General features: G+C 51.0%; 1 protein-coding gene across 1 annotated transcript in view; it reads right to left on the bottom strand.

The window, feature by feature from the left end:
• Positions 1–5,040: 5,040 nt before the first annotated feature.
• The window catches only part of LOC140409354 (apolipoprotein L3-like), a 111,343-nt gene continuing 88,975 nt past the window's right edge, over positions 5,041–27,408 (bottom strand). Inside the window, exon 4 of the mRNA XM_072497785.1 lies at positions 5,041–10,774. Coding sequence (XP_072353886.1) covers positions 9,829–10,774 — 946 coding nt within the window. The 3' untranslated portion in view covers positions 5,041–9,828. The remainder of the gene's footprint in view (positions 10,775–27,408) is intronic.

Genomic DNA, 27,408 nt, shown 5'->3' with positions numbered 1-27,408 from the left:
TCTTTTATCCTGTGTCCCCGCCGCTCTCCTCGCGCTCTTTCACCGAGTCTCCGCCGCTCTCCTCGCGCTCTTTCACTGTGTCCCCGCCGCTCTCCTCGCGCTCTTTTATCCTGTGTCCCCGCCGCTCTCCTCGCGCTCTTTCACTGTGTCCCCGCCGCTCTCCTCGCACTCTTTTATCCTGTGTCCCCGTCGCTCTCCTCACGCTCTTTTATCCTGTGTCCCCGTCGCGCTCCTCGCGCTGTTTTATCCTGTGTCCCCGCCGCTCTCCTTGCGCTCTTTCACTGAGTCTCCGCTGCTCTCCTCGCGCTCTTTCACTGTGTCCCCGTCGCGCTCCTCGCGCTGTTTTATCCTGTGTCCCCGCCGCTCTCCTTGCGCTCTTTCACTGAGTCCCTGCCGCTCTCCTCGCGCTCTTTCACAGTGTCCCCGCCGCTCTCCTCGCGCTCTTTTATCCTGTGTCCCCGCCGCTCTCCTCGCCCTCTTTTATCCTGTGTCCCCGCCGCTCGCCTTGCGCTCTTTCACTGAGTCTCCGCCGCTCTCCTCGCGCTCTTTCACTGAATCTCCGCCGCTCTCCTCGCGCTCTTTTATCCTGTGTCCCCGCCACTCTCCTCGCGCTCTTTCACCGAGTCTCCGCCACTCTCCTCGCACTCTTTTATTGTGTCCCCGCCGCTCTCCTCGCGCTCTTTCACTGAGTCTCCGCCGCTCTCCTTGCGCTCTTTCACTGAGTCCCCGCCGCTCTCCTCGCGTTCTTTCACCAGAATTAAGGGGCAATTTAGCGTGGCCAATCCACCTACCCTGCACATAAAACAAAGAAAAGTACAGCACAGGAACAGGCCCTTCGGCCCTCCAAGCCTGCGCCGACCATGCTGCCCGACTAAACTAAAATCTTCTACACTTCCAGGGTCCATATCCCTCTATTCCTATCCTATTCATGTATTTGTCAAGGTGCCCCTTAAATATCACGATCGCCCCTGCTTCCACCACCTCCTCCGGTAGCGAGTTCCAGGCACCCACTACCCTCTGCGTAAAAAACTTGCCTCGTACATCTTCTCTAAACCTTGCCCCTCGCACCTTAAACCTATGCCCCTTAGTAATTGACCCCTCTACCCCGGGGAAAAGCCTCTGACTATCCACTCTGTCTATGCCCCTCATAATTTTGTAGACCTCTATCAGGTCGCCCCTCAACCTCCGTCATTCCAGTGAGAATAAACCGAGTTTATTCAACCTACCCACATAGCTTATGCCCTCCATACCAGGCAACATTCTGGTAAATCTCTTCTGCACCCTCTCTAAAGCCTCCACACCCTTCTGATAGTGTGGCGACCAGAATTGAACACTATGCTCCAAGTGTGGCCTAACTAAGGTTCTATACAGCTGCAACATGACTTGCCAATTCTTATACTCAATGCCCCAGCCAATGAAGGCAAGCATGCCGTATGCCTTCTTGACTACCTTCTCCACCTGTGTTGCCCCTTTCAGTGACCTTGTGGACCTGTACACCTGGATCTCTCTGACTTTCAATACTCTTGAGGGTTCTACCATTCACTGTATATTCCCTACCTGCATTAGACCTTCCAAAATGCATTACCTCACATTTGTCCGGATTAAACTCCATCTGCCATCTCTCCGCCCAAGTCTCCAAACAATCTAAATCCTGCTGTATCCCCTGACAGTCCTCATCGCTATCCGCAATGCCACAAACCTTTGTGTCGTCTGCAAACTTACTAATCAGACCAGTTACATTTTCTTCCAAATCATTTATACTTCAAGAAGACCACCATCATACCGGTACCAAAGAAGAACCAGGCAACGTGCCTCAATGACTACCGTCCAGTGGCCCTGACTTCAGTCGTAATGAAGTGCTTCGAGAGGTTGATCATGAAGCGCATCACCTCCATACTCCCAGATCGCCTTGATCCACTGCAATTCGCAGACCGCTGCAACCGGTCCACATCAGACACCATTTCCCTGGCTCTACATTCATCCCTAGAGCATCTCGAAAACAAGGACTCCTACATCAGACTCCTGTTTATTGACTACAGCTCCGCCTTCAACACCATAATCCCAGCCAAGCTCATATCAAAGCTCCAAAACCTAGGACTTGGCTCCCCACTCTGCAACTGGATCCTCGCTTTTCTGACCAACAGACCACAATCAGTAAGAATGAACAACAACACCTCCTCCACAATAGTCCTCAACACCAGGGCCCCGCAAGGCTGCGTACTTAGCCCCCTACTCTACTCCCTGGACACACACGACTGTGTGGCAAAACTTGGTTCCAACTCCATCTACAAGTTTGCTGACGATACGACCATAGTGGGCCAGATCTCGAATAACGACGAGTCCGAATACAGGTGGGAGATAGAGAACCTAGTGGAGTGGTGTAGCGACAACAATCTCTCTCTCAATGCCAGCAAAACTAAAGAGCTGGTCATTGACTTCAGGAAGCAAAGTACTGTACACACCCCTGTCAGCATCAACGGGGCCGAGGTGGAGATGGTTAGCAGTTTCAAATTCCTAGGTTGTGCACATCTCCAAAAATCTGTCCTGGTCCACCCACGTCGATGCTACCACCAAGAAAGCACAACAGCGCCTATACTTCCTCAGGAAACTAAGGAAATTCGGCATGTCCACATTAACCCTTACCAACTTTTACAGATGCACCACAGAATGCATCCTATCGGGCTGCATCACAGCCTGGTATGGCAACTTCCCGGCCCAGGACCGCAAGAAACTTCAGAGAGTCGTGAACACCGCCCAGTCCATCACACGAACCTGCCTCCCATCCATTGACTCCATCTACACCTCCCGCTGCCTGGGGAAAGTGGGCAGCATAATCAAAGATCCCTCCCACCCGGCTTACTCACTCTTCCAACTTCTTCCATCAGGCAGGAGATACAGAAGTCTGAGAACACGCACGAACAGACTCAAAAACAGCTTCTTCCCCACTGTCACCAGACTCCTAAATGACCCTCTTATGGACTGATTTCATTAATACTACACCCTGCATGCTTCATCCGATGCCAGTGCTTATGTAGTTACATTGTACATGTTGTGTTGCCCTATTATGTATTTTCTTTTCTTCCCTTTTCTTCCCATGTACTTAATGATCTGTTGAGCTGCTCGCAGAAAAATACTTTTCACCTCGGTACACGTGACAATAAACAAATCCAATCCAATCCAATCCAACATACTACGAACAGCAACGGTCCCAGCACTGATCCCTGCGGAACACCACTAGTCACAGCCCTCCAATCAGTAAAGCATCCTTCCATTGCTACTCTCTGTCTTCTATGACCTAGCCAGTTCTGTATCCACCTTGCCAGCTCACCCCTGATCCCGTGTGACTTCACCTTTTGTACCAGTCTGCCATGAGGGACCTTGTCAAAGGCCTTACTGAAGTCCATATAGACAACATCCACTGCCCTACCTGCATCAATTATCTTTATGACCTCCTCGAAAAACTCTATCAAGTTAGACACGACCTCACCTTCACAAAACCGTGCTGCCTCTCGTTGATACGTCCATTTGCTTGCAAATGGGAGTAGATCCTGTCTCGAAGAATTCTCTCCAGTAATTTCCCCACCACTGACGTAAGGCTCACCGGCCTGTAGTTCCCTGGATTATCCATGCCACGCTTCTTAAACAAAGGAACAACATTGGCTATTCTCCAGTCCTCCGGGACATCACCTGAAGACAGTGAGGATCCAAAGATTTTTGTCTTTGGGTTGTGCAGGCGAAACCCACACGAACACGAGGAGAATGTGCAAACTCCACACGGACAGTGACCCAGAGCCGGGATCGAACCTGGGACCTCGGCGCCGTGAGGCAGCAGTGCTATCCACTGCGCCATCACTGATAGGGGCACTGCTGCATCTCGGGAGCTATCAGCACTCTGATTGGCTGGCAGCTCCTGGAGGCGGGGCTTAGGAGCAGGGAGTGTGCTGTCCTGCTCCACTATTCAATAAGATCACGACTGATCTGATTGTGGCCTCAACTCTACATTCCTGCCTACCTCCTTTGACTTCTTTCTTAGTCAAGAGGTTACCGACCTCTGACTGAAAAATATTTGAGAGTCTGCCTTCACCACTCCCTTGGGAAGCGAGTGCCAAAGATTCACTTATTGCTTGTTGCTTCCTCAGTGAACTCCAGCAAATTAGTCAAATGTGATTTGCCTTTCACAAAACCATGTTGACTCTGCCTGATCACATTGAGATTTTCTAAGTGCCCTCCTTTTTAATAGAGTCCAGGGTGATTTTGGGGGCCCCTGAATATTTGGGGTCAAAAGTCTCACCTTGAGCCAATTAACAGTCTGATAGCCGGAAATTCTACTCGGAGCTTCCTGACCACAGATATGGATTTTAGGCGGGGAAGGAATCGAGGCAACCATCTCCACGTTTAATATCCAGCCTGTGTAACTTGGTGATGCTTCTCCGATGTCTGTACAAAGCAAATGATCCTTCTAAAACAGGATTTGAGGTGTTTCATATGTTTTTCACATCTCGGGCCAGGGGTGAGCTTTCAACGGTGAACAAACTTTGCCAGCTACTGGTTACATTTACTTTCTCTGGGACATTGCGCTGGAACTTTGGGAGTGAAATTCAGTTAGTTGTGTAGCATGTCCCACTTTCGGCATAGCCCTTGCAGTGCTAATGGGGTGCAGTGGCATGAAGTCATTGATGCAAACACTGATGTAGTAGTCAGTGCATATGCAGATGGTGTCTTCCTTGTTCACCGTTGAAGCGTTAGAAAACAAGGTGGACACTAATCTGTAGTTATTTAAGTTACCGCTCAAAGTTTCAGCGGTGGTGTTTTAGAGGAAGCTGGAGGACTTCTCCGACCATATAAAGGCAGAAAATAACAAGGGGCTTTGCATTGGCATCGAGTGATTTGGAACATACCAATTTGGACCTGTTTAAAATTTAGGAATGCTGGCATCTTTCGTCCATTTAACGTTTGTATTGCAAATCCCCAATTTATTCGGGTCCCTCTCTGTGAGCTCAGCTACAAGATACAGTCAAATGATGGAGGCAACCGGGTGTGGCGAATCAAAGTAGAATTTATTGAGCAAGAATGGTAAATATACTTAACAAAAGATAATGAAGACAGCATGGATTAACCCTCGGAGGCATTGGACCCTCGCAGTACTATCAGCGCAGTCAAAAGTCTTCCTTTTCCATCTGGTTTGAGCGGTGTCTTCAGGAGAGATGTCACCATAGTTGTGGATGGTGTGACTGTGCCAACAACGCCTTGAATCATTTGGTATTTATTGTCATTCTGAAAGTCCCTGGGCCATATTTGGACCTGGCTTGTGTTAACCCCTTCAGTAGTGACATGGCTCAGGTCAAGGTGTTTTCACACACTTGGGGATTGAAAGCTCTCCGTGCCAGGGTTAAGATGTGTCTCAGGGTAAAGCAAGGAAATTAAGCAAACAAGTTGTTTTAAATGGCTTACTGTGGCTTGGTATGAAATTAAAGCCACCCTATTACCCGAGGGCCATAGGCTGCTCTCCCCGTCTTGAGAGACAGGGAGCTGGCTGGTGGTGATTTAACCGGAGGGTCACCACACCTCAGGCAAGGTGGAGAAGGTTGGGTCTTCATGGGTAACCTCAGCCGGTACGGGAATGGAACCTGTGCTCTTGTTGTTGATCCGCATCATGAACCAGCCGTCCAGCCAGCTGAGCTAAACCGACCCCCATTCTACTGATAGTATGTAAGTGATTAATATGTTAGTCAACTATTCTGTTTAAAAGGTAAATGTGTTGTATGTTGGTACGAGCCTTTATCGCTATGGGGAGGGATTCATGCTGAGATGTCAGAGGCTGAGTGTGTCTTCAAGACAAATGGCAAGGTAACTTTTATCAGCCAGGCAGTCCTTCACACAGGATTAACAGTCTTGAGTTTGGCAACTGCACATTACCTCTCTCTCAGCAGACAAGGACTTAGGCTCGTCTATTTAAGGTGTATTTAATATGAGATGGCAAAATGTTAGCTCTAATTAAGACAAAACCTTAAAATTAGTAGGTCATTGAAATATTACATACTTGTTCTGAAACATGAACAGAATATACAGAGGAGGGGGTGAAGAGGGGACCCTCTGGATGAGGATCTCTTTTAATATCCCTTTCCACAAAGGGCCTTCTGGGCACACTACTCCTATGTCCCAATAAGTCATGATGTGGAGATGCCGGCGTTGGACTGGGGTGGTAACAGGAAGAAGTCTTACAACACCAGGTTAAAGTCCAACAGATTTGTTTCGAATCACTAGCTTTCGGAGCGCTGCTCCATCATCATGAAGAGGTGGGCTCCACAACCACACATATAGACAAAGTCAATGATGCAAGGCAATACTTTTAATGCGAGTCTTTGCAGGTAATTAAGCCTTTACAGGTCCAGACGGTGCGACTGGAGAGAGGGATAGTCACAGGTTAAAGAGGTGTGAATTGTCTCAAGCCAGGACAGTTGGTAGGATTTCGCAAGCCGAGGCCAGATGGTGGGGGATGAATGTAATGAGGCATGAATCCAAGGTCCCGGTTGAGGCCATACTCATGTGTGCGGAACCTGGCTATAAGTTCCTGCTCAGCGAAAATGTGTTGTCGCGCGTCCTGAAGGCTGCCTTGGACGTTTACCCGATGATCAGAGGCTGAATGCCCTTGACGGCTGAAGTGTTCCCCGACTGGAAGGGAACATTCCTGCCTGGCGATTGTCGTGCAATGTCCGTTCATCCGTTGTCGCAGCGTCTGCATGGTCTCGCCAATGTACCCCACTTCGGGACATCCTTTCCTGCAGCGTATGAGGTAGACAACGTTGGCCGGGTTGCACGAGTATGTACCGCGTACCTGGTGGGTGGTGTTCTCACGTGTAATGGTGGTACCCATGTCGATGATCTGGCACGTCTTGCAGAGATTGCCATGGCAGGGTTGTGTGGTGTCATGGTCACTGTTCTGAAGGCTGGGTAGTTTGCTGCAAACAATGGTTTGAGGTTGCGCGGTTGTTTGAAGACAAGTAGTGGGGGTGTGGGGATGACCTTGGCAAGATGTCCATCTTCATCGATGACGTGTTGAAGGCTGTGAAGAAGATGACGTAGTTTCTCCGCTCCGGGGAAGTACTGGACGACGAAGGGTACTCTGTCGGTTGTGTCCCGTGTTTGTCTTCTGAGGATGTCGGTGCGGTTTTTTGCTGTGGCGCGTTGGAACTGTCGATCGATGAGTCGAGTGCCATATCCCGTTCTTACGAGGGCATCTATAAGCGTCTGTAGATGTCTGTTACGTTCCTCCTCATCTGAGCAGATCCTGTGTGTACAGAGGGCTTGTCCATAGGGGATGGCTTCTTTAATGTGTTTAGGGTGGAAGCTGGAGAATAATAATAATATAATAATCGTTTATTGTCACAAGTAGGCTTCAATGAATGTACTGTGAAAAGCTCCTAGTTATTGTGAAAAGAACTGGAGCATTGTGAGATTATCCGTGGGTTTGCGGGAAAGCGAAGTGCTGAGGTGACCGTCCTTGATGGAGATGAGTGTGTCCAAGAATGCAACTGATTGTGGAGAGTAGTCCATGGTGAGTCTGATGGTTGGATGGAACTTATTGATGTCATCATGTAGTTGTTTCAGTGATTCTTCGTCGTGGGTCCAAAGGAGAAAAATGTCATTGATGTATCTGGTGTATAACGTTGGTTGAAGGTCCTGTGCGGTAAGGAGGTCTTATTCAAAGTTGTGCATGAAGGTGTTGGCATATTGGGGTGCGAATTTGGTCCCCATGGCTGTTCCGTGTGTCTGGATGAAGAACTTGTTGTCGAAGGTGAAGACGTTGTGATCCAGGATGAGTTGTAGAATTGTGTCTGGAGATTGACAGTTGTCGCTGTTGAGTACTGAGGCTGCGGCAGCAATGCCGTCGTCAATTGGAGTTCTCCCAGTGAGCCAGAGAACACAGCCAGGGTGAGGCTCAGCGAATAGTGAGTTTGGGAATTTTTAGCTAGGTGAGAATTCGAAGCTGGGTGGGGAGGAGGTGCTTTTTATCCCTGATAAGTGACTGGTAAGTAGTTTTTCTTTTCATTCATCTATTTTTTTTTGATTTTTTGTTTTGTTTTGTTTTTTAGCATTGTAGTTGTATAAGTTACCTAAGGTTTAAGACATGACAGGAGATCCCAGACCCGTGTAATGCTCCTCGTGTGTGATGTGGGAGCTCAGGGACACGTTCACTGACCCTGGCTCTTTCACGTGCAAGAAGTGTGTCCAGTTGCAGCTCCTGTTAGACCGCTTGACGACGTCGTGGATAGCACGTTTAGCGAGTTGGTCACAACGCGGGTGAAGATTACTGAGGGAGATAGAAAATGGGTGACCAAAAGACAGAGCAAGAGTAGGAACGCAGTGCAGATGACCCCTGCGGTCATCTCTCTGCAAAACAGATGTACCGCTTTGGATACTGTTGAGGGAGATGGCTCACCAGAGGAAGGCAGCAGCAGCCAGGTTGATGGCACCGTGGCTGGCTCTGCTGCGCAGGAGGGCAGGAAGAAGAATGGCAGGGCTATAGTGATAGGGGGCTCAATCGAAAGGGGAATAGACAGGCGGTTCTGCGGACGCAATCGAGACTCCAGGATAGATCCTGTCTCGAAGAATTCTCTCTTCGCAGTAGTCCGTTCTGTTCAGTATGGGACAGGAATAGTTACCTCAGGAGACTACACTTCATAAAGGAGATTGTACCATCTCTTTCAAGTTGCAAACATACATAGATAGGTTAAGTGAGTGGGAAAACATGCATTATAATGTGGACGAATGTGAATTGTCCACTCTAGTGGGAAGAATCGGAAAGCAGCATATTGTTTACATGGAGAGGGATTGCTGAACCTTGTGATGTAGAAGGATTCTGGATGTTCTGGTACATGTGTCACAAAGAGTTGCTTTGCAGGTACAGCAAGTGATTAGGGAAGGCAAGTGGAATGTCCAAAGAAGGCAGTCCAAAGATGTGCAGGTTAGGGTGGATTGGCCATGATAAATTGCCCTTAGTGACCAAAATTGCCCTTAGTGTTGGGTGGGGTTGCTGGGTTGTGGGGATAGGGTGGAGGTGTTGACCTTGGGTAGGGTGCTCTTTCCAAGAGCCGGTGCAGACTCGATGGGCCGAATGGCCTCCTTCTGCACTGTAAATTCTATGAATGTTGGCATCCAGATCCTGAGGAGTGAGGGCAGAGTAGATAGGGAGAAACTGTTCCCATTGGAGGAAAGGTCACTCCCCTCTGCTTCTCCAGCCCAAACTCGGTCAGGTCCAAGCTTCTTAACTGTTGATAACCGCAAAATACTGAGGATGCTGGAATCTGAAACAAAAGCAGAACATGTTGGAAAATGCCAACAGGCCTGGCAGCATCTGTGGAGAGAGAACAAAGCTAACGATTCGAGTCTGGGTGACTCTTCGTCAGAGCTCAACTGTTGGCCTCCAACCCTGTTCTGCTTCAGGCTGTCTCTCTTTTTTACTCCTTTTGACATGGTTCTGAAGAAGGTGGGTGGGGCCAAGTAGAGTGTGTGAAACCTGGAAGATGTGGATCCCCCACATACTGTGGAATTTTAACTGAGAGTGTGTGTGTGTGTCTTCCAGGTGGGTGGAGGCAGTTGGAGGAAGCCACACCCAGACGAAAAGAGTGAAGGCCAGGCGGAGAACCGTCTTCGGGGGTTTGGGTGGGAGTGGTTCGGGGGAGGGCACCTTAAACAGCGCACCCGAGAGGGGGGGGGGGGGGGGGGCGGGAGGTGAGTGTCCGATTCCAGAGTGGGTGGGAGATGCTGAGAGCTGTTGTCCTGTGAGATTGAACTCATCGGGGGGGAAAGGGGGGACAATCAGAGGATTCAGATGGTGAGTTTGGGCCCCCACGGTTCCCCCCATTCCTGACGAGATATTCCTTCAAACAATCGCTTAATGGCTTCAAAAATCCCTTGAAAAACTTTCAGTTTCTCCTCAATCCCTTCTGCCTTCTTCCGCACCTGCTGAGCCAACTCGGTTGTGCTGCCCTTGCGCAGGTCCAAGGACTCTGTCACCAGAGAGTATATGTCCCATGCTACAAAGGCCGTGGATAGTGTTGCAGTGGCTACTCGGGCACCTGGAGACATCACGATTGACGTGCCAAACAACATTTTCTTGACATAACCTACACTCTCCACAACATTACCACCCTGGATACTCCCGAGGAGCGCTGATACCTCAGTGGCCAGCCGCTGCAGCATGGACATCTCTGCCAGCGTCTTCCTGGCCAGCAGTGTGCTCACCAACTTGTAGCTGTTATGCCCGACCGAGAGGGGGCGGAGGCCCAGCCGCTTTGCCAGCCCAGCGGCCATTTCCTCCTGGCTCAGTTTAGTCAAGGACTCAATGGCGCCAAAGGCCTTTTCGAAAGACGCCATCAGACCTTGGCAGCTGCTGTTGTACCGCTCAAGAACCTCATCCACTTTTTTCTCATGACCCCTGTTTGCGTACACTTCCGTGACACTGGCAGCAGCGGTGGTGAGCCCACCTGCCAGAATCGCTCCGGTGAAAAGTAAGGAAATGCCCCCTGTGAAGGGCGCAGCGAGCATTCCTGCCATTGCTACAGTCCCTCCCACTGCACTGGTGCCGCTGCCTACAATGGTCGCAATGCTGGCATGTCGGCGACATGTATCAATGTCATCAGCAACCGTCTGCAGTTCGATGATGTTTTGCTTGATCTGTTTTTCCATAATAGGGAAGAGGATGAGAAAGCATTCCATATTTTTGTAGTTGTCCTGCACTTTCAGCAAAGCCTGTTCATATTTCGCCCGATTCCTGTTGGGAGTTACAAACAAGGCACAGAACGTTTGTGAAAAAGTCTCAGAACCAGCCTTACACCTCCCTCTACATTTACCCACCAAAACAGCCAAAGTACACACCAAGCCCAGTGGTAGAGGACACACTGAAACCGTGGGCCCAATTAAGGCAGCACATCGAGCTGACTAGGATGCCCCCCTGAGGCACAATCAATTTGGCTGGAGGCGAAGTTGAATCCAAACTGAGGCTTTATTAGTATCTGAAGTGTGGCCTCCCACAGCAGCTGACAAAATGGCTGCGAGCTGGAGGCCACGCATATTTATAACCCGGCCCCTGGGCGGAGCTAGCATGCAGGGGCCCAGGTGAACCTGGAGTGCAGGTTCTACCGTACAACCCTTAATATAGGAACACAGTGGTTCACCACATTCACCCCCTGTTAAAATTGAGTCCGGCTGGTGGGGTGGATAACTATATACAATTCGCAATCTTTAATATTTACAGAACAGTGAAAAAAAAATGTCTCTGGTCACCCGGTGGGCCGGTCAGAGGTTCAGCCGTTCCGGCGCCTTGATCGTCCTCTGGGATCGACGAAGTGGAGCCGGCGATGTTGGTGCTGTCGTGGTCGAAGTTGACTCCGGGAGCGTGCCAAAATCCTCTTCATCAACAGGGGTGGGCAGGGGAGGACGGACAGTCCTAGGGGGGGGTGATGGGGGCGGCGGGGGAGGGGAGGGTGGTGTGGGTGTGGAACCTGCTGGTGCCAGGTCCCTGACGGAGACCGTATCCTGGCGGCCGTCGGGGAACGCCACGTGGGCGTACTGTGGGTTTGCATGGAGCAGGTGCACCTTTCCACCAACGGATCCGCCTTGTGGAGCCGCGCATGTTTACGGAGAAGCACGGTTCCCGGAGCTGTGAGCCAAGTTGGGAGCGATACTCCGGATGTGGACTTCATGGGGAAGGCAAAAAGACGTTCATGCGGTGTACTGTTAGTAGCAGTGCAGAGTAATGAGCGAATGGAACGTAGTGCATCAGGGAGGACCTCTTGCCAGCGGGAGGCCAGGAGATTTCTGGACCGCATGTCCAGCTGGACGGCCCTCCATACCGTCCCATTCTCCCCTTCTACCTGTCCATTTCCCCGGGGGTTGTAGCTCGTCGTTCTGCTGGAGGCGATACCCCTGCTGAGCAGGAACTGACGTAGCTCATCGCTCATGGATGAGGATCCCCTGTCACTGTGGATGTAGGCGGGGAAGCCGAACAGAGTGAAGATAGAATTAAGAGCTTTTCTGACGGTGGCAGCCGTCATGTCGGGGCATGGGATGGCGAAGGGAAAACGGGAGTAATCATCGATCACACTGAGGAAATACGTGTGTCGATCGGAGGAGGGGAGGGGGTCTTTGAAATCCACGCTGAGGCGTTCAAAGGGGCGGGAGGCCTTCACCAGGCGCGCACGGTCCGGCCGGTAGAAGTGCGGCCTGCACTCCGCACAGACCTGGCAGTCCTTGGTGATCGTCCTTACTTCCTCGACGGAGTAAGGCAAATTTTGTGCCTTAATGAAGTGGTACAACCGAGTGACCCCTGGGTGACAAAAGCTGTCGTGCAGGGTCCGGAGTCGGTCTACCTGTGCGCTGGCACATGTACCTCGGGATAGGGCGTCTGGGGGCTCGTTGAGTTTGACAGGGCGATACTTAATCTCGTAGTTATAGGTGGAGAGCTCGATTCTCCACCACAAAATTTTGTCATTTTTGATCTTGCCCCGCTGTGTGTTGTTGAACATGAAGGCTACTGACCGTTGGTCAGTGAGGAGAGTGAATCTCCTGCCGGCCAGGTAATGCCTCCAATGTCGCACAGCCTCAACGATAGCCTGGGCCTCCTTTTCGACGGATCAGTGCCGAATTTCGGAGGCATGGAGGGTGCGGGAAAAGAATGCCACGGGCCTGCCTGCCTGGTTGAGGTGGCGGCAAGGGCGACGTCCGATGCATCGCTTTTTACTTGGAAAGGAAGTGATTTGTCCACAGCGTGCATTGTGGCCTTGGCAATATCAGCTCTGGTCCGGGCGAAGGTCTGTTGGGCCTCTGCCGTCAGGGGGAAGTGAGTGGACTGTATGAGTGGGCGAGCCTTGTCTGCGTAGTTTGGGACCCACTGAGCGTAATACGAGAAGAACCCCAGGCAGCGTTTGAGGGCCTTGGGGCAGTGGGGGAGGGGGGAGCTCCATGAGGGGGCGCATGCGGTCGGGATCGGGCCCCAGAACTCCGTTCTGGACCACGTAGCCGAGGATGGCTAAGCGGTTTGTGCCGAACACACACTTCTCCTTGTTATACGTGAGGTTGAGGAGAGTGGCGGTGCGGAGAAATTTAGCGAGGTTGGCGTCGCGGTCCTGCTGATCATGGCCTCAAATGGTCACATTGTCTAGGTACGGAAACGTGGCCCGCAAGCCGTACCGGTCGACTTTTCGGTTCATCTCCCTTTGGAAGACCAAAACCCCATTGGTGACGCCGAAGGGGACCCTAAGGAAGTGATATAGCCAGCCATCTGCCTCGAAGGCGGTGTGTGGCCGGTCCGATTTACGGATGGGGAGCTGGTGGTAAGCGGATTTCAGGTCCACCGTTGAGAAGACCCGGTACTGTGCAATCTGGTTAACCATGTCAGATATGCGTGGGAGGGGGTACGCATCGAGCTGCGTGTACCTGTTGATGGACTGGCTGTAGTCCACGTCCATTCGATTTTTCTCCCCAGACTTAACCACTACCACTTGAGCTCTCCAGGGGCTGTTGCTGGCCTCGATGATTCCCTCCTGAAGCAACTGCTGGACCTCGGACCTGATGAAGGCCTTATCCTGTGTGCTGTACCATCTGCTCCTGGTGGCGATGGGTTTGCAATCTGGAGTTAGATTAGCAAAGAGGGAAGGAGGATTGACCTTTAGGGTCGCGAGGCCGCACACAGTGAGGGGTGGTAAGGGTCCGCCGAATTTAATGGTCAGGCTCTGGAGGTTGCACTGAAAATCCAGGCCAAGGATAAGTGCAGCGCAGAGGTTAGGGAGGACGTAGAGGTGAAAGCCGTGGAGCTCTACGCCTTGGACTGTGAGCGTGACCCTACAGTACCCCTGGATCGCTACGCGATGGGATCCGGAGGCCAGGGAGATACTTTGATTGGTAGTGTGTACCTTAAAGGAGCAGAGCCTTACGTATTTGGATGTACAAAGCTCCCGGTGCTCCCGGAGTCCAGTAGGCAGGAGGTCACGTGGCCGTTGACTTTCACGCTGGTGGATGCGTTGGTCAGAGTGTGTGGTCGGGACTGGTCGATTACCATGGAGGCGAGTCGTGGTTGATCATCGGGTAGTGAGGCGGCCGCAGTGTCGGGGTCCTGGAACGCCGTTGGTCTCCGCATGCTGCGGGGTGGACAAGATGGCGGCGCCCGGAGATCCTGGGGGTCGCAAAATGGCGGCGCCCATGGAACGCACGTGTTGTGCGGGGGAGAAGATGGCGGCGCCCGTTGCTCACACATGGCCTGGGGAGGAGGGGAGGATAGCGGCGCCCATTGTCCGTGGCCGGGGGGGGACGGGGGGGGGGGCGACCGCGGGCCTGGCACACCGCTGCGTAGTGGCCCTTCCCGCAGGCCTTACAAAGGGCAGCGCGGGCCGGGCAGCGTTGGCGGGGGTGTCTTTGTTGGCCGCAAAAATAGCATCGGGGCCCCCCGGAGATCACCGGCTGGCGCGTAGCGCAGGCGTACTGGGTGGGTAGCCCCCCCGCTGGGGCGGCTGCCTGTGGGGCCCATGAAGCGTAGGAGGAATGGGCCGCGCGGTTGGGGGCGTAGGACTGGATATTGCGCAGGGAGACCGTCATGGAAAGCGCTAGTGTTTTAGTCTCTGCGAGGTCGCGCGTGGCCCCTTCTAGGAGCCGCTGCCTGATAACATCGGACCCAATCCCAGTTACAAAGCATCCCCCGTAAGGAGATCTGAGTGCTCCTTAGCTGTAACGTCCTGGCAGTCACAGTCCCGAACTAGTGGGATCAGGGCCCTCCAGAAGTCCTCGATTGACTCACCAGGTAGTTGAGTACGCGTTGCGAGTGCGTGCCTGGCGAAGAGCGTGTTCGTCTTCTGCTCGTAACTCTCTTTGAGTCGAGTCATAGCGTCAGCGTAATTGATCGCATCCTGGATCAGCGGGAAGATTTCAGAGTTGAGTCTGGAGTACAAGATTTGAATCTTCTGAGCCTCTGGAACAGGGGTTGGTGCCGTGGTGATATACGCTTCAAAACAAGCTCGCCAGTGCTGGAAGTCCTTTCTGGCGTCGCTTGCGTGTGGATCCAGCTGCAGGCGATCTGGTTTAATCCGGAGGTCCATCTTCTGAATCAGAGACTAATAAATCGAGGCACGATCAATTTGGCTGGAGACCAAGTTGAATCCAAACTGAGGCTTTATTAGTGTCTGAAGTGTGGCCTCCCACAGCAGCTGGCGAAATGGCTGCGAGCTGGAGGCCACGCATATTTATACCCCGCCTCCTGGGCGGAGCTAGCATGCAGGGGCCCAGGTGAAGCTGGAGTACAGGTTCCACCGTACAACCCTTAATATAGGAACACAGTGGTTTACCCCACCCTCCATGGCCCCCATCGGCGGCGATCACAAATTCCCCCCAGCAATGCTCGACGCCACATTCAGGAAATGGAACCGGGCCGGGGGCTCACTGACTGTTAGGGACTTTTACGTAGGGCACAGACCAGCGACACTGGACGATCTGACGGAGGAGTGGGAACTGCCGACAGGACCTGATAAGGAGCAGACAGTAAAGAAGGGGGGGGCTATGTGGGAAAATATACGGACAGCTACTGGACAGAGCCCGGACTCCACTGGGCGAGACCAGACAAAAATGGGAGGATGAACTGGGGACAGAGGTAGGATGGGGACTCTGGAGCGAAGCACTGAGTAGGGTGAGCTCCACCTCCTCCTGCGCAAGGCTAAGCCTAATCCAGCTCAAAGTGGTGCACAGAGCGCACCTGACCAGAACCCGAATGAGCAGGTTCTTCCCGGAGGTGGAGGACAAATGCTGGCGGTGCTAGAGGGGCCCGGCCAACCACACCCACATGTTCTGGGCTTGCCCCAAGCTTGCTGGGTTCTGGGCAGCCTTCTCCGAGGCAATGTCCAAGATTGTGGGGGTGAGGGTGAAGCCATGCCCGATAGTGGCAATCTCCGGGGTATCGGAGCAGCCAGAGTTACACATGGGGAAGGGGGCCAACGCCCCCGCTTTCGCTTCCCTAATCGCCTGCCGGAGAATCCTGCTCGGCTGGCGATCGGCAGCACCACCCACAGCTGCAGACTGGCTCGCTGACCTCTCGGAATTTCTCCCCCTGGAGAAGATTAGGTGCGCCACCCGAGGGTCGGGGGAAGTCTTCCTAAACGCATGGGGGCAGTTCGTCGGCCTGTTCCTGAATCTGTTCGAGGCCAGCAACAACAAATAAGATGGGGAAACGGGAAAGCTAGAAAGAAAAGGAAGAGGAAAAAGAAAAAAATAAAGACTGGTGGTGAACCGTAGGAGCGTGCAACCCGGGGGGGGGGGGGGGGGGGGAGAGGGGGGGGTGGGAGTGGACAAAAGGCTGGAGGGACACAAAAGGGACAACGTGGGAGGGAGGGGGGACACAGACAAAGTTGACGGGGGAAGAAAAGAAAGGGGGGGAGGAAGGCGAGAGGAAGGGGGAAACATCCCCCCCCCCCAAAAAAAAAACGACCAGGGGGGACACAAGGGAGGGGGGTCGGGAGGGACCACACGCCCAGCCAGAGGGCGTCAGAATGTAAATAGGAAAAATTAAAGTAAGGACCAGACAAACCTTTCTGTATAATACAGTAAATAAACACGGCCAACAATGTATATAACTGTTTATAAATTTTGCAAATGCCAATAAAAAGATTTTTTTAAAAACAGCTAAAGTAGGTATAGCATGGGAGCCAAGATTGTGATAAATGTAAGTAGTTGTTGTATTTTATATTTTTTTCAATTACAATTATTGCCTGGGTTAAGTTGCATACAGACAGTATGACTGCTAGAGCTGTGATTAAGATGTCATAAAAGTGAGAAAAGCATTGATTTGCAAGTGAATTGATCTGCTAATAGATCTTGAGAGCCATTTACTTGTTTACATATAGCTTGCTAATGGAATATTGCTTAAGGTTGAAGGACCCCTGGGTGTATATAATTTATGAGGGGTATTGTGTTTGGTCCTGGCTGAACAAATCAAGGGACATCCTGTAAGAAGAGACAAAAGTATGCCTTATGCTTTAGGTACAGATTTTGGGGGTCTGGAGTCACAGCAATGTGGTTGACTCTTAAATGCCCTCAGGGATATGCAATAAATGCTGGCCCAGCCAGCGGTGCCCACATCCCATAAACCAATAAAAAAAATGATGTAGTTAATGGGAGGAGCCAGGTCTGTCTGAAAACTCTAGAACTCTCACCTGAACAGAGGTGTTCAGTTTGGTCCCAAAGACTCTGCACAAAGAAAAACAAGTGGAAACCTGGTTGTTACTTATGAGTGATATTTGAAATATATTGGTTTGCTTAATTGGAATGTAGTGGCAGGTTTAGGAAGAACGTTAAGGTGTTTTTCTTTTACTTAAGATCTTAACTTAAGATTACTTAAGTTCAGGCGAGAGAGGCTGATGTTTTGGCCTTTGCGTCCCTAGGAAGCCAAGCCCCCGGGTGTGGAGACCTGGATAAACGACATGGCAGGGTTTATAAAGTTAGAACGGATCAAGTTCGTAATAAGGGGTTCGGCTCAAGGGTTCACCAGGCGGTGGCAACCGTTCGTCGACTACCTCACAGAAAGATAGAGGGAATGGAAAAAAGAAGACAACAGCAGCAACCCAGGGGGGAGGGGGGGGGGGGGTGGGGGGAGGAACCGGACGGACTCTCAGGGATGTCATTGTATAGACATTTGTTATAGGTAATGTATATTGGACTGTTGGATTGTATCTTTGGAGAGTATCTATTTTTGACAAGGCAGTTGCCATTTAGTTTTGTTTTTTGTTTCTGTTTATATATTATTTATTTATTTGTTTAAAACTGGCCACTGTTATTTATATTGCTTTATTGTTGTTTAAAAGAAGCACTATGTACTGTTATGTTGGGCCAAAAAATCTTGAATAAAATATATATTTTTTAAAAGATTACTTAAGATCCGGATGCTCCGGTGTCCTCCCACAGTCCAAAGATGTGCAGGTTAGGTGGATTGGCCATGATAAATTGTCCTTAGTGTCCAAAAAAGATTGGGTGGGGTTCCTGGGTTACGGGAATAGGGTGGAGGTGTGGGCTTGGGTAGGGTGCTCTTTGTAAGGGCTGGTGCAGACTCGATGGGTCGAATGGCCTCCTTCTGCACTGTAAATTCTATGATTCTACGATTCTACGATCTGTTATAACTGTTACCTGTAAAGCTATTTTACCTGTAAAGGGCTAAATAGCGGGCTTTTAAAGCAGACCACGGCAGGCCAGCAGCACGGTTCAATTCCCGTACTAGCCTCCCCGAACAGGTGCCGGAATGTGGCAACTAGGGGCTTTTCACAGTAACTTCATTTGAAGCCTACTTGTGACAATAAGCGATTTTCATTTTCATTTATTTCTTTGATGTTCATGTGGTTAATGATGTGTTGAAATTAAAGTTTTTTTAAAACATAAAATATACCTATTGGTCACTGTTATCGCTCTTGCCATGCAGTAACATTTCCCCACAGTTTTACCAATTAAAAATAGCTGGGTTTTTCTCCCAGATCCTAACAAAATTGAGGCTTTTTGCCAGGATTTTAAAAGTATAATTCCTTGTTGGATGTGGGTTATTGAATTTAAAGACATGAGTGTGAGGGGCTGCTGTTTTCCAGTGTTGAGGGGCTGCTGATTTCCGGTGTTGAGGAGCTGCTGTTTTCCAGTGTTGCGGGGCTGCTGATTTCCGGTGTTGAGGAGCTGCTGTTTTCCAGTGTTGAGGGGCTGCTGATTTCCGGTGTTGAGGAGCTGCTGTTTTCCAGTGTTGAGGGGCTGCTGATTTCCGGTGTTGAGGGGCTGCTGATTTCCGGTGTTGAGGGGCTGCTGTTTTCCGGTGTTGAGGGGCTGCTGTTTTCCGGTGTTGAGGAGCTGCTGTTTTCCGGTGTTGAGGAGCTGCTGATTTCCGGTGTTGAGGGGCTGCTGTTTTCCGGTGTTGAGGAGCTGCTGTTTTCCGGTGTTGATACTCTGTCAGTTTTTAATAGGAAATGATTTGCAAAATGGCTCTTTCAGTGGCCAAGAGTTTCCTGGGATTGTTGAGCAAGTGTGCTGGGACCACAACTTTTCACAATATGCATTAAGGAAGAAGGAACTGAAGGCGCTGTTGCTAAGTTTGCAGATGATACAAAGATCTGTCGAGGGACAGGTAGTATTGAGGAAGCAAGGGGGCTGCAGAAGGACTTGGACAGGCTAGAAGAGTGGGCAATGAAGTGGCAGATAATGGAATACAATGTGGAAAGGTGAGGGGTTAGGCACTTTGGAAGGAGGAATGGAGGCACAGACTATTTTCCAAATGGGGAAATGCTTAGGAAATCAGATCCTTGTTCACGATTCTCTTTAAGTTAATGTGCAGGCTCATTCGGCAGTTAGGAAGGCAAATGCAATGTTAGCATTCATGTCGAGAGGGCTAGAATACAAGACCAGGGATGTACTTCTGATGCCGTATAAGGCTCTGGTCAGACCCCATTTGGAGAATTGTGAGTAGTTTTGGGCCCGGTATCTAAGGAAGGATGTGCTGGCCTTGGAAAGGGTCCAGAGGAGGTTCACAAGAATGATTCCTGGAATGAAGAGCTTGTCGTATGAGGAACGGTTGAGGACTCTGGGTCTGTACTCGTTGGAGTTTAGAAGGATGAGGGAGGATCTTATTGAAACTTACAGGATACTGCGAGGCCTGGATAGAGTGGACGTGGAGAGGGTGTTTCCAATTGTAGGAAAAACTAGAAGCAGAGGACACCATCTCAGACTAAAGGGACGATCCTTTAAAACAGAGATGAGGAGGAATTTCTTCAGCCAGAGGGTGGTGAATCTGTGGAACTCTTTGCCGCAGAAGGCTGTGGAGGCCAATTCACTGAGTGCCTTTCAGACAGAGATAGATAGGTTTTTGATCAATAAGGGGATCAGGGGTTATGGGGAGAAGGCAGGAAAATGGGGATGAGAAAAATATCAGCCATGATTGAATGGCGGAGCAGACTCGATGGGCCGAGTGGCCTAATTCTGCTCCTATGTCTTATTGTCCTTTGCAGTTGAATTTACCTGCGGGCGTGAGGAGCGTAGAGGTAATTAATGTGACAGCTCAGCATTTAAATCTGTAAGAGATGCCAAATACGCAACCTGAGTTGTGGCAAGAATCATTGGAATTAGCTCAGATCCAGCAAATTTAACAATTAGAACAGACTGAAACATTGAGACAGCTGGAATGAGAAGCGAAGGAAAAAGAGATGAGTCGTTCCCCTGAGTAACAAGTATACCGCTTTGGATACTTGTGGGGGGGGGACTTACCAGGGGTAAGCCATGGGGTACGGGCCTCTGGCACGGAGTCTGTCCCTGTTGCTCAGAAAGGAAAGGGGGAGAGGAGCAGAGCATTAGTAATTGGGGACTCGATAGTCAGGGGCACAGATAGGAGATTTTGTGGGAGCGAGAGAGACTCACGTTTGGTATGTTGCCTCCCAGGTGCAAGGGTACGTGATGTCTCGGATCATGTTTTCCGGGTCCTTAAGCGGGAGGGGAAGCAGCCCCAAGTCGTGGTCCACATTGGCACTAACGACATAGGTAGGAAAGGGGACAAGGATGTCAGGCAGGCTTTCAGGGAGCTAGGATGGAAGCTCAGAACGAGAACAAACAGAGTTGTTATCTCTGGGTTGTTGCCCGTGCCACGTGATAGTGAGATGAGGAATAGGGAGAGAGAGCATTTAAACACGTGGCTACAGGGATGGTGCAGGCGGGAGGGATTCAGATTTCTGGATAACTGGGGCTCTTTCTGGGGAAGGTGGGACCTCTACAGACAGGATGGTCTACATCTGAACATGAGGGGCACAAATATCCTGGGGGGGAGATTTGTTAAGTGCTCTTTGGGGGAGTTTAAACTAATGCAGCAGGGGCATGGGAACCTGGATTGTAGTTTTAGGGTACGAGAGATTGAGAGTATAGAGGTCAGGAGCACAGATTTGACTTCGCAGGAGGGGGCCAGTGTTCAGGTAGGTGGTTTGAAGTGTGTCTACTTCAATGCCAGGAGTATACGAAATAAGGTAGGGGAACTGGCAGCATGGGTTGGTACCTGGGACTTCGATGTTGTGGCCATTTCGGAGACATGGATAGAGCAGGGACAGGAATGGTTGTTGCAGGTTCCGGGGTTTAGGTGTTTTAGTAAGCTCAGAGAAGACTTCCGGGTGCGGCGATGACCAGCTGAGTCGCATGTTTCGGCAGCTCCCTGTGAAACGGACTTTTGGGCTCTTGATAGGAGCCCCAACGGCAATTTTAACGGCTGAAAACACCGTGCGGTAAACCAGAAGGGTGTTCCCCCTGGACACGGATGGAAAAAGGAGAGGAAAGTGGCCGGATTGCAGCGGATCCTTTGGAACAACGGCAAGGAAGGCAAGCAGAAACCAAGATGGCGTCGGAAGGTGGCAGTTTCATATGGGGCCCTGAACAACAAGAGTTTTTGAAACGCTGCGTGGAGGAGATAAAAAAGGAAATGAAGAAAGAGTTGTTGGCCCCGATATTACAGGCGATTGAAGGGCTGAAAGAGGAACAAAAGACCCAGGAGCAGGAGCTTTGGGTCGTGAAGGCGAAAGCAGCAGAGAATGAAAACGACATACAGGGCCTGGTGGTGAAGTCGGAGATACAGGAGGCACACCAGAAACGATGTGTGGAGAGGTTGGAGGCACTGGAAAATAACGCAAGGAGGAACAACTTGAGGATTCTTGGCCTTCCTGAAGGTGTGGAGGGGGCGGACGTCGGGGCATATGTGAGCACGATGCTGCACTCGTTAATGGGAGTGGAGGCCCCGACGGGTCCGTTGGAGGTGGAGGGAGCATACCGAGTTATGGTGCGAGGACCGAGAGCAGGAGAAGCTCCCAGAGCCATAGTGGTGAGATTTCTCCGTTTTAAGGATAGAGAAATGGTCCTTAGATGTGCGAAGAAAACTCGGTGTAGTAAATGGGAGAACGCGGTGATCCGCGTCTATCAAGATTGGAGTGCGGAGGTGGCGAGAAGGAGGGCGAGCTTTAATCGGGCCAAAGCGGTACTTCACAAAAAAAAGATAAAGTTTGGAATGCTGCAACCGGCAAGACTGTGGGTCACATATCAAGGGAGGCACCACTACTTTGAGACGGCGGATGAAGCGTGGACTTTTATTGTAGAAGAAAAATTGGAATGATTGGACTACGAAAATGAACGTTTGGACAAAGTGGTGGGACGAGTGGGGGGGGGGGGGGGGGGGGGCGAAGAGGGATTGTATGATTAATCCTGCGGTATGGTAACTTTTCTTTCTCCCACAGGTGGTGATGGGGGGAGGTGGGGAGGGAGAGGAGATGGGGCGTTGGCCATGGGAGGCGGGGCCGAGGGAGAGGCGCGGGCTTGGCTCCCGCGCTATGATAATTATGGCGGGAATAGAGAAGCAGGAAGGAGGGGGCGCCGCACGGGGCGAGCCGTGATCACGGGGGGAAGCCGAGGTCAGCCAGAGTTTGCTGACTTCTGGGAGCAACATGGGGGGAGTAATTACGCTAGCGGGGGGTCTAGCGGCGGGGGGGGGGAGGGGGGAATTACTGGGTTGCTGCTGCTGGGGAAAGGGGGGAGTGGGTGCGGGAAAGGATGGGCGGGGGGGCACCGTCTGGGAGAAATACAGCCGCGTGGGAACTGGGCGAGAAGCTGGAAAAAGATGATGGCTAACCGGCAAGGGGGGGTGGTGGGAAGCCCCCCAACTCGGCTGATCACGTGGAACGTGAGGGGGCTTAACGGGCCGATAAAGAGGGCACGAGTACTCGCACACCTTAAGAAACTTAAAGCAGATGTGGTCATGTTACAGGAAACGCACCTGAAACTGATAGATCAGGTTAGGTTGCGCAAAGGATGGGTAGGGCAGGTGTTCCATTCGGGGCTGGATGCGAAAAACAGGGGGGTGGCTATATTAGTGGGGAAGCGGGTAATGTTCGAGGCAAAGACTATAGTGGCGGATAACGGGGGCAGATACGTGATGGTGAGTGGCAAATTACAGGGAGAGATGGTGGTGTTGGTAAACGTGTATGCCCCGAATTGGGACGATGCCAATTTTATGAGGCGGATGCTAGGACGCATCCCAGACCTAGAGACCGGAAAGCTGATAATGGGGGGAGACTTTAACACGGTGTTGGAACCAAGGCTGGATAGGTCGAAGTCCAGGACTGGTAGGAGGCCGGCAGCAGCCAAGGTGCTTAAGGATTTTATGGAGCAGATGGGAGGGGTGGACCCGTGGAGATTCAGTAGACCTAGGAGTAAGGAGTTCTCGTTTTTCTCCTATGTCCATAAAGTCTATTCACGCATAGACTTTTTTGTGTTGGGTAGGGCATTGATCCCGAGGGTGAGGGGAACGGAATATACGGCTATAGCCATTTCGGATCATGCCCCACACTGGGTAGACTTGGAGATAGGGGAGGAAACAAGAGGGCGTCCACCCTGGAGAATGGATATGGGACTAATGGCGGATGAAGGGGTGTGCTTAAGGGTGAGGGGATGCATTGAAAAGTACTTGGAACTCAATGACAATGGGGAGGTTCAGGTGGGAGTGGTCTGGGAGGCATTGAAGGCGGTGGTTAGGGGGGAGCTGATATCAATAAGGACACATAAAGGGAAGCAGGAGAGTAAGGAACGGGAGCGGTTGTTGCAAGAACTTTTGAGGGTGGACAGACAGTATGCGGAAGCACCGGAGGAGGGACTGTATAGGGAAAGGCAAAGGCTGCATGTGGAATTTGACTTGCTGACCACAGGCACTGCAGAGGCACAATGGAGGAAGGCGCAGGGTGTACAGTATGAATATGGAGAGAAGGCGAGCAGATTGCTGGCACACCAATTGAGGAAAAGGGGAGCAGCGAGGGAAATAGGGGGGGTGAGAGACGAAGATGGAGAGACGGAGCGGGGAGCGGAGAGAGTGAATGAAGTGTTTAAGACATTTTATAAAAAATTGTATGAAGCTCAACCCCCGGATGGGAGGGAGAAAATGATGGAGTTTTTGGATCGGCTGGAAATTCCCAAGGTGGAAGAGCAGGAAAGGATGGGATTGGGAGCACAGATCACGGTAGAAGAAGTGGTGAAAGGAATTAGGAACATGCAGACGGGAAAGGCCCCGGGACCGGACGGATTCCCAGTTGAATTTTACAGAAAATATTTGGACTTGCTCGCCCCGCTACTGACGAGGACCTTCAACGAGGCAAAGGAAAGGGGACAACTGCCCCCGACTATGTCAGAAGCAACGATATCGCTTCTTTTAAAGAAGGAAAAGGATCCGCTACAATGCGGGTCCTACAGACCAATCTCCCTCCTCAATGTAGATGCCAAGGTCTTGGCCAAGGTAATGGCAATGAGAATAGAGGAATGTGTCCCGGGGGTGGTTCATGAGGACCAAACTGGGTTTGTGAAGGGGAGACAGCTGAACACGAACATACGGAGGTTGTTAGGGGTAATGATGATGGCCCCACCAGAGGGTGAAACGGAGATAGTAGTGGCGATGGATGCCGAGAAAGCATTTGATAGAGTGGAGTGGGATTATCTGTGGGAGGTGTTGAGGAGATTTGGGTTCGGAGAGGGGTATGTTAGATGGGTGCAGCTGTTGTATAGGGCCCCAGTGGCAAGTGTGGTCACGAATGGACGGGGATCGGCATATTTTCGGCTCCATAGAGGGACAAGGCAGGGATGTCCTCTGTCCCCATTACTGTTTGCACTGGCGATTGAGCCCCTGGCGATAGCGCTGAGAGGTTCCAAGGGATGGAGGGGAATACTTAGGGGAGGAGAAGAACACCGGGTATCTTTATATGCGGATGATCTGCTACTATATGTGGCGGATCCAGCGGAGGGGATGCCAGAAATAATGCGGATACTTGGGGAGTTTGGGGATTTTTCAGGGTATAAATTGAACATGGGAAAGAGTGAGCTGTTTGTGGTGCATCCAGGGGAGCAGAGTAGAGAAATAGAAGACCTACCGTTGAGGAAGGTAACAAGAGACTTTCGTTACCTGGGGATCCAGATAGCTAAGAATTGGGGCACATTGCACAGGCTAAATTTGACGCGGTTGGTGGAACAGATGGAGGAAGATTTCAAGAGATGGGATATGGTAGCATTGTCAATGGCAGGGAGGGTGCAGGCGGTTAAGATGGTGGTCCTCCCGAGATTCCTTTTTGTGTTTCAGTGTCTCCCGGTGGTGATCACGAAGGCTTTTTTCAAAAGGATAGAAAAGAGTATCATGGGTTTTGTTTGGGCCGGGAAGACTCCGAGAGTGTGGAAGGGATTCTTACAGCGTAGTAGCGATAGAGGGGGGCTGGCACTACCGAGCCTAAGTGAGTATTATTGGGCCGCTAATATTTCAATGGTGAGTAAGTGGATGGGAGAGGAGGAAGGAGCGGCGTGGAAGAGATTAGAGAGGGCGTCCTGTAGGGGGACCAGCCTGCAGGCTATGGTGACAGCCCCATTGCCGTTCTCACCAAGGAACTATACCACGAGTCCGGTGGTGGTAGCTACACTGAAGATTTGGGGACAGTGGAGACGACATAGGGGAAAGACCGGAGCACTGGGGGGGTCCCCGATAAGAAACAACCATAGGTTTGCCCCGGGGGGAATGGATGGGGGATATGGAATGTGGCAAAGAGCAGGTATAACGCAATTGAAAGATCTATTTGTGGATGGGAAGTTTGCGAGTCTGGGAGCGCTGACCGAGAAATATGGGTTGCCCCAAGGGAATGCATTCAGGTACATGCAATTGAGGGCTTTTGCGAGGCAGCAGGTGAGGGAATTCCCGCAGCTCCCGACACAAGAGGTGCAGGACAGAGTCATCTCAAAGAAATGGGTGGGGGACGGTAAGGTGTCGGATATATATAGGGAAATGAGAGACGAAGGGGAGACTATGATGGACGAACTAAAAGGGAAATGGGAAGAAGAGCTGGGGGAGGAGATCGAGGAGGGGCTGTGGGCAGATGCCCTAAACAGGGTAAACTCGTCGTCCTCGTGTGCCAGGCTAAGCCTGATTCAGTTTAAGGTATTACACAGGGCACATATGACTGGAATACGGCTCAGTAAATTTTTTGGGGTGGAGGATAGGTGTGCGAGGTGCTCGAGAAGCCCAGCGAATCATACCCATATGTTTTGGTCATGCCCGGCACTACAGGGGTTTTGGATGGGGGTGACAAAGGTGCTTTCGAAAGTAGTAGGAGTCCGGGTCGAACCAAGCTGGGGGTTGGCTATATTTGGGGTTGCACAAGAGCCGGGAGTGCAGGAGGCGAAAGAGGCCGATGTTTTGGCCTTTGCGTCCCTAGTAGCCCGGCGCAGAATATTGCTAATGTGGAAAGAAGCCAAGCCCCCGGGGGTGGAGACCTGGATAAATGATATGGCGGGGTTCATAAAGTTAGAGCGGATTAAGTTCGTCCTAAGGGGGTCGGCTCAAGGGTTTACTAGGCGGTGGCAACCGTTCGTCGAATATCTTGCGGAAAGATAGATAGGGGAGAACAAAGAAGGCAGCAGCAGCGGCCCAGGACTTGGGGGGGGGGGGAGGGATGGGGGGGGATGGGGGGGGGTGTGGCCTGAGACAAGGCAGTTGCCAATTAGGGCTAGTTTTTATTTTTTGTTATTTAATATTTATTTATTTGTTGTTGTTTTGTTTAAATTTAAAAAAGGTCATTATTATCTGTATTGTTACAATGTTGTGTAAAGGATGCACAATGTACTGTGTTGGTTGACCAAAAATTTTCAATAAAATATTATTTAAAAAAAAAAAAAAAAAGTAAGCTCAGAGAAGGAGGCAAAAGAGGGGGAGGTGTGGCGCTGCTAGTCAAGAGCAGTATTACGGTGGTGGAGAGGATGCTAGATGGGGACTCTTCTTCCGAGGTAGTATGGGCTGAGGTCAGAAACAGGAAAGGAGAGGTCACCCTGTTGGGAGTTTTCTATCGGCCTCCAAATAGTTCAAGGGATGTAGAGGAAAGGATGGCATGGATGATTCTGGATAAGAGCGAAAGTAACAGGGTAGTTATTATGGGAGACTTTAACTTTCCAAATATTGACTGGAAAAGATATAGTTCGAGTACATTAGATGGGTCGTTTTTTGTACAATGTGTGCAGGAGGGTTTCCTGACACAATATGTTGACAGGCCAACAAGAGGCGAGGCCACATTGGATTTGGTTTGGGGTAATGAACCAGGCCAGGTGTTAGATTTGGAGGTAGGTGAGCACTTTGGGGCAGTGACCACAATTCGGTGACGTTTACGTTAGTGATGGAAAGGGATAAGTATATCCCGCAGGGCAAGAGTTATAGCTGGGGAAGGGCAATTATGATGCCATTAGACGTGACTTGGGGGGGATAAGGTGGAGAAGTAGGCTGCAGGTGTTGGGCACACTGGATATGTGGAGCTTGCTCAAGGAACAGCTACTGCGTGTTCTTGATAAGTACGTACCGGTCAGGCAAGGAGG

Source organism: Scyliorhinus torazame, chromosome 3 (assembly GCF_047496885.1).
Source record: "Scyliorhinus torazame isolate Kashiwa2021f chromosome 3, sScyTor2.1, whole genome shotgun sequence".
NCBI classification, from domain to species: domain Eukaryota; kingdom Metazoa; phylum Chordata; class Chondrichthyes; order Carcharhiniformes; family Scyliorhinidae; genus Scyliorhinus; species Scyliorhinus torazame.
Note: the sequence above shows the minus strand (reverse complement) of the source record. Positions and strands in the feature narration are given on the sequence as shown.